The 7,712-nt window shown below is 41.7% G+C and overlaps 1 protein-coding gene across 1 annotated transcript in view; it reads right to left on the bottom strand.

Moving 5' to 3' along the window:
• Positions 1-301: 301 nt before the first annotated feature.
• Positions 302-7,712, bottom strand: part of LOC126213273 (uncharacterized) — a 50,372-nt gene continuing 42,961 nt past the window's right edge. Inside the window, exons 6-7 of the mRNA XM_049940935.1 lie at positions 1,242-1,304; positions 302-799 (exon numbers count right to left, since the gene is read on the bottom strand). Of these exons, the coding sequence (XP_049796892.1) occupies positions 731-799; positions 1,242-1,304 (132 nt within the window). The 3' untranslated portion in view covers positions 302-730. The remainder of the gene's footprint in view (positions 800-1,241; positions 1,305-7,712) is intronic.

Raw genomic sequence — 7,712 nt, 5'->3', positions numbered from 1 at the left:
GTTTCCTGCAGAATGAGATTTTCACTCTGCAGCAGAGTGTTCGCTGATATGAAACTTCCTGGCAGATTAAAACTGTGTGCCGGACCGAGACTCGAACTCGGAATCTTTGCCTTTCATGGGCAAGTGCTCTACCATCTGAGCTACCCAAGCATGACTCATGCCCCGTGTGAAATTTGGAAGGTAGGAGACAAGATACTGCCAGAAGTAAAGCTGTGAGGAAGGGGTGTGAGCTGTGCTTGGGTAGCTCAGACGATAGAGCACTTGCCCACAAAAGGCAAAGGTCCCAAGTTCAAGTCTCAGTCCAGCACACAGTTTTAATCTGCCAGGAAGTTTTATATCAGCACACACTCCACTGCAGAGTGAAAATCTCATTCTGTAAACATTCCCCAGGCTGTGGCTAAGCCATGTCTCCACAACATCCTTTCTTGCAGGAGTGCTAGATCTGCATGGTTCGCAGGAGAGCTTCTGTGAAGTTTGGAAGGTAGGAGATGAGATACTGGCAGAAGTAAAGCTGTGAGGTTGGGGCGTGAGTCATGCTTGGGGAGCTCAGACAGTAGGGCAGTTGCCTGCGAAAGGCATAGGTCTGGAACACAGTTTTAATCTGCCACAAAGCTTCACTGTTTCCAGCAGTTCGTCAACAATAGTGTAGTTTTACAGTGGTGGATTTCTTTTCCTACTTATGTACACGTATGTATTTTTTCACGTTCAGGGTTGATTACCATAACCTGCATCATTCATCAATCCTCTGTTGGCTGTATTGCAAATCGTTACTATCTTCTGGCATAGACAACTGCATCATCTGCAAACACAATAACACTCCCAACACTTTCTACTAATCATTTATATACATCATAAACAGCAACAGTTCTATCACACTTCATTCTCAGTCATAATTATTTACTGCTTTGATATGTTCACTTTAGATGCAAGGTTAAACAATAATTTGAATTTATATTACAAGAAGATTAACAAAGTTATTTACTTACACAGTAATTCACAAATGGGAAATTCACTGCCCATAAAAACTTATATTTTCTGTGAGCTCTACCAGCACACAAATCACAAGTACATTTGAGGTTTCCACAGTGTCAAATAATGTCACTCAGTCATCATCAACTGTTTCATATTTCTCCTCTTTAATGTAATATTCACTATGTAGAGAACTATCTGGTAGCATAAAGTTGTAATAAAAGAAAGATGATATACTCAGTTCAAATAGCTAAAAGTGATGAATGGCTTACCTGATAATCTGCCATGCTCAGTGGGTCACATTCATCGAGACAATCATTCTCAGATGCCGAATCCTACACCAATTGAAGAACAGTAATAGAAAAATAAAAATACAATGAATTAAGTATACTGAATTACCTACAATGGTTTTCAACACAAAAGAGAAAAGGAAGCTAGCCTCACTATTAGTTCGTTTGTAACTGCTCCATAGTCTACATGGGAAATTAAATGGTGTAATATTGTATAAACTATGATTTGAAGAAGCATCTCAATTAACTGTGGATGGTATGTTACAGACAGATTACATTGCTGCAAGCACATATTGACATAGCATAACCATGTGTTTTGCAATAAATAACATTAGTTCCATAAATCAGCTACACAATTTAAATAGCATAACATCAGATGCTTGATAATCCACTTCAGATAATATCATTCTTTTTAACTGTATATCATTGAGAATTTGTGGTCAGCTGCTATATTTTCAACACAATAAAAATTTAAAGTACTCAAGACAAAAGCAATGAATCACCAATTTTTGTCACAACACCATTGTGTAAGGCTAGTCATATGTTAACCATAATGTTTTGCAGAACACCCATTTGCCTGTATTAGGCTGCTTCACAGAAGTGGAAAATGTATAGATAGTTTGGCAGAGTATGAAAACAGATTTCTTCCCCCGAATGCTTCTCTATCTAGTGAAAAATCTTTTACCTCCATATTTGTGAAAGAACTCTTTACTCAGGTACATGAAATAGTACTTCAGAGCAATAAAATGCTTGTTGAAGAATCCAGTATGGTAGATGATCAAGGCCGCCTTCAAGTTACGGTTAAAACATTCGGCAAACGAGGGTTGAGGGTAATAAGGAGTTGTTGTCATATGAAAAACACCATTCCCAAAACAAAAACGCTTGAATTGGCGAGGTGTAAAAGCTGAGGCATTATCGCTAACAACAGTCTTGGGAGGGCCGAAGACACTAAATATTTTAGTATGATGTTGGATAGTGTGGTTAGCTGTGATTCCTCGACTGGGAAAAAGCCACACAAACCGACTAAAAGTGTCGACAATGACAAAAATATATTTACTGGCATGACTGGTGTGAGGAAGGGGACAGATATAATCAATAAAACACTTATCCATAGGGTTCTGTTCCCTCTCGGACTGTAACAATCCCACATGTGTGCCATCATTACGTTTTCCCATCTTACACAAACCACAGTGGCTGATGAGCCTCCTTACTTGATGCCCCATGGAAGGCCAAGTGAGTTGCTGACTAATCTTCCCCAGAGACTTAGCCACCCCCAAATGACCCCCCCCCCCCAATAACAGGGTTATGAAAATACTGGAAAATGGGGTTCACCAACAGCTGAGGAAGACAAATTTTGGACTGTCCGGTCTTACCAACTTGCTTACATACGATACCTTTACTTGAATTGTATTGCAGAATGTGCTTACCAGAGAGGAGGGCCTCCTTAATGGGACCCCACCAAGGATCTTCTCGTTGTTTACTAGCAATGTCAACAAACAATGATGGGATTTCGCCAAGAACACATCCTACAATTAATTGATCATCACCCTGTAGCTCTTCTTGCTCGGATTGAATACATGGCTGAGAGCGTCTGCGACCTGGTTATCAACTCCACTTGTGTGACTGACCTGGAACCGAAATGCTGAAATTCGCACCGCCAACGCGAGACATCCGGTCTTTATAGGGCGAGCCAGTGCCCAACGCAATGCCTGATTATCTGTTTCCAAACAAAATTCTTGATGCTCCAGGTAAAATTTAAACCTCTCCAGAGCAAAGAGGATGGCCAAGGCTTCCTATTCATAGACAGAATACCTATTCTCAGTCTCAGAAAGGCAACACGAGGCGTAGACGACGCGCCGTCTATCCCCATCGACTTCCTGCATGAGTACGGCAGCCATGCCTCCCCTGGACACATCAGTCTGCAGAATAAAGGTCTTATTGAAATCAGGAACTACCAGAACTGGTGGATTAGTCACGGCAGTCTTGAGACCCTCAAACGCTGCCTGCTGGCTCTCTCCCCACTGGAACTCTTTGTTCTGACTGCATAAGCTGTTAATGGAGGGGGGCGGCTAACTGCACAAAATTGGGCACGAATTTATGAAAGTAGTTGGCCATGCCAATGAATCTCACAATTTCCTTCTTATTTCGGGGTCTGGAAAAGTCTCAGACTAACCGTTCGTTCCTGGTCGATCCTGATCCCATCTGCCGAGACCAAATGTCCCAAAAAGGAAATCTGATGATGAAACAAGTTGATCTTATTATGTTTAATGGTTAAACAAGCTTGTCCCAAACAGTCCAAAACTAAACTCAAATGTTTGAGATATTCGTCAAAACTAGAACTATAAACAACATCATTATCTAAATATTTGTACAGGCAATTAAATTTAAGATCTCCCATGACATTACCCAATGAATAAGGTAACACAGCAGCTCCAGTGGCAAGTCCGAACGGAACATGATTGAACGCCAATAGGTTCCAATCTTTAACAAAAGCCATTACTGGTTTAGAATCCTCTGTTAGGGGAATTTGATGGTATGTCTGATTAAGATTGAGCACCAAAAACCAACGGGTGCCGGCAAACCAGATGAAGCAATTATGGAGCTCAGGCATGGGAACTGACTCCAATATTACTTGCTGGTTGAGCTGGCGATAGTCCACCATGGATCGATAATCCCTGTCATTCTCCTTGGGGACCAAAAACATTGGAGAAACATAAGGATATGTGGATGGCCGAATGACGTCATTCGCTAACATCTCCTGAATTTTGTTTCGTAAAACACACATTTTGGGAGGTGATAACTGTTGGAGCTTGGCATACTGGGATATCGTCAACCAGCCGAATTTTATAGTGAATTCAGTCAGTAACCCCCAAGCAATTAGTAAGAACCTGGGGATAGCGCTCCAACAATTGGAGCAAACTATCTCGCTGTGAAGCAGACAAGTGAACGACATCGAATTTGGGGATAATAATATCAACAGGGTTCAAACCGAGGGATTCCTTACAAGAACAAAACGTGAATTTTTCGTGGGGACAAAACCGAAAACTGAAGGTATTACCACCAAGATCAAGTATCAAGTCCACCTTTTGGACAAAATCACTCCCTAGAGGCAGGTTAACTGACAAATTTTCAGCAACGAAAAGCTGGATGGGCCACAAAAAACCGCCTACAGCAATACTCCCTCTTAACTCCCCCACCACAGGCAACTTATCTCCATTGACAGTACAACATCCCTGTATAGTGGGAGACAAGGAGGGAAACTTGCATATGCCACGAAACTCTAAATATCAAAAGTAATCAAGTTAAGGAAACAGCACACCCGGTATCGAGCAATGCACAGACCAAGTCATGATTAAGAAAAGCACAGAGACGTGGGAACCAAGCCTTCGCGACTGGTTTGACATGTGCACATCCCTTAGGAACATGCCCTTTAAACCCATGACTCTCTCTCCCCTGGCGTCATTTGTTAGAATGAGGGGTTCGCTCCACCTGACAATTGTGAACTAAGTGCTCAAGTGATCCACGCCTGTAATATGTACGTTGAGGTGATAATAAGGAATGAGACATCTCAGAGTGTTTCGTGATTGTGGTATTATCGGAACCTGCAGCTGTTTCCTGCCGTCATTGATCAGAAAAACTAAATGCCTCAATAGAGTTGATGAGATCGGTTAAATTTGTATAAGATCTCATTTCTTGGACAAACTGAGTGCATGACCGGTCCTCAGGTCTCATTCCTTGGATGATTACCAAAACAGTATCTCACTCCTCCATCACCATATTAAGGCCACTCACAGCCATCTGCATCCTCTCCACGTATTGAGCTAATGTTTCAGTCAGGCCTTGGACCCTCCAGTAATACTGAGTTTCCAAATGCTGACGAACGCGCGGAAACAACATGCATTTAATAATACACTCTCTAAATTGGCACAACGTGGCTTGTCCACGCAAGACTTCCAAGAGGATCTCAGTAAGCATCACAAATTCATTCCAATCCTAATATACTCGTCTTGCCCTGCAATTCATTGATCTTTCGATCAAGTTGCTCGAGCATGTCCTGTTCCCTATTCAAGGAGAATACCTCCAGTACACGAATACGTGAGGACCAGTGGCATAACTGGGCCTGCAGCCACCCCCTCTGTTTAGGAGTCACATTGCTCCCCTGGAGAAACATAACATTTCGGAGCAAGTCCTCAACTCCCCCACTAATCAAACTTATGGTGTCACTAACTTGCCCTATGACCTCCCCAGAACTTGCAAGCAGGTTATGCGATGCCCCACACAATTTAGCAATTAATTCGGGCACCCCACCCTGTATGTGTTGCTTCCGAATCCAGAGTTCATAAATCAATTGATCATTTTTAACAGACCGAGCCCCAGGCAATCACGTTGCCCCATGATGATGGAAGTCACCGAAATATCAAAATCAGGAATTATCACAAACAGCAACACTTGGCAAATAGAGGGATCAACAGCAAATGCAGAAGAGTGAAGCAGGGAACAATCAGTCTCTGCTACCATCTGATTGTACTCTTTCTACGAGGTCAAACTATTCTCCCAACCAGTTTCAATAACAAGTGACAAACAAACAGTTATCTTTAACGGTAATGATAAGGGAAAGGATTATTTTGCCCCAATGCTTCATTTTAGATTTTGCATTTATTGTCACACCTTTCAGTGTAAGCCACAGAACAAGCACTTGTATCAATGAGAGAATATTTGCACTTGTAATATTTGCTATATAACTTAAGAATGCATAAACAATAGGAATCTAAAATTAGTCCTTTTTAATAAATATTTTTAAGACCCTAAACAATAAAGATCAACAGTTAATACAGTCTCATAAACTTGAGCAAGGATCACCTTTTCAGTCTCTGAATGAAGTCAGCAGGTGATATAGGGGACAATCAGACATACATTAAATGTTACACCATTAAGGACGATCACTTATTAAGAATTATAACCACAAATTAAAGAATATTCGTTTAAAGCAATTAACATCAATTGCAAATAATTAAGTCATGTCTCAGCAAATTTATCAAAATCAAATCTTTCAGTTCTATAACAATGTTGGATCATGGAATACGCTGGATTACCGACAAAGAAGCTTAAATTTTACCTAACAGCAATTTCTCCAGGCCTAGAACTATCTTAATAGTGTACAAGACTTAGATTATCCAGAACTATTCTAATTCAGCTTTCTTGGGGATAATGGTGTAGTAGATAATTAACCTCTTATTTCATTCTCCTGGAACATTGAGCTGCAATAGACACTTGGGCCACTCTTACCCAGTGTGGCTCGGGAAAGAGGACGGCTCCACCAGGAGGAGGAAACATTTGCCTGAACTGGAAAGGGAACTCGTCTAACACAAGCCACTAGGTTGGACGAAGACCAGTTGGCAATTTTTAATCATTAACCAAAGCTTGCTGGCCAGCGAACAAAATTTACAGAGGCAAAGGAAGCTTTATTGGTGCTCACAAGAGCTGATAACTTCTGCAAATGAGATTCCAGCAGAACTACCACTGTAGTATCAATATGGGACTTCGGAGCTGAGGAGAGCAAGTCAACAATGGTCTCTACCCAACAGGCCCAACATTTCAGACAGACCAAGCAACTGACATCAGTCATGGCTAGGCAGATTACCAAATAGAAACTCTAGCACTACTTTAAATATAATTAAATAGAACACTTAAATGACACCAACCTTAACACAAGAATATATACACAATAACGACCAAAGTTAAATATGCCTACATACTAAACACACCATAATCTAGCATTTCAGACATCCATAAAATTAATTGACTTTATCTCTCCACCAGACAGTACAAGGATATTTAACATTTTACAATGTGCTTATCCAAACAGTGACCTATGCCATCCATGGGAATACAACGGTTTGCAGAAGGACTATAGCCAAAAAATTTTTCTATTTTGTTTCTTTACAATGTGTACCTTAAGTCGGTATGGTGTACAAATGCACGGTCATGTAAGGGGGCAGTAACACACACGCAAAGTAATTTCCGATTACAAACTCAAAGCAGAGAAACGTTGCCCCACAGTTATTAATAGCTCCCACAACACTGGGAGATTGGCCCTGCCAGACGATGGCCGTTGCACTAACTAGATGAAAAATCTTACTTTCAGTGACGACACCACCTTCTGGAGGTTATTGGCAGCTGCAGACAGACTTCATAGCTTCCCCTACCCATGAATGGAAACCAAACGTTGTCCACAGATATACGGACTCTTGTTTCCTCACACCATGGGTTTTTGGGCCCATCCAGACTTAGCATAGAGGGTCCGAGCGTCCCACTGCAGAACGGTCGTCCAGGGCTGAACACTCGTCTCAACTGCCTCCTCCGCCCTGGGCACAGCACACAGCGCCTCCTCCCAGTGCGCGCACTCACGGAGGCTCCACAACGCCCTCTAGGAAAGCACGGAAACTCCAAACA

The sequence above is a fragment of the Schistocerca nitens genome, chromosome 11, assembly GCF_023898315.1.
Source record: "Schistocerca nitens isolate TAMUIC-IGC-003100 chromosome 11, iqSchNite1.1, whole genome shotgun sequence".
In the NCBI taxonomy this organism is placed as follows: Eukaryota; Metazoa; Arthropoda; class Insecta; order Orthoptera; family Acrididae; genus Schistocerca; species Schistocerca nitens.
Note: the sequence above shows the minus strand (reverse complement) of the source record. Positions and strands in the feature narration are given on the sequence as shown.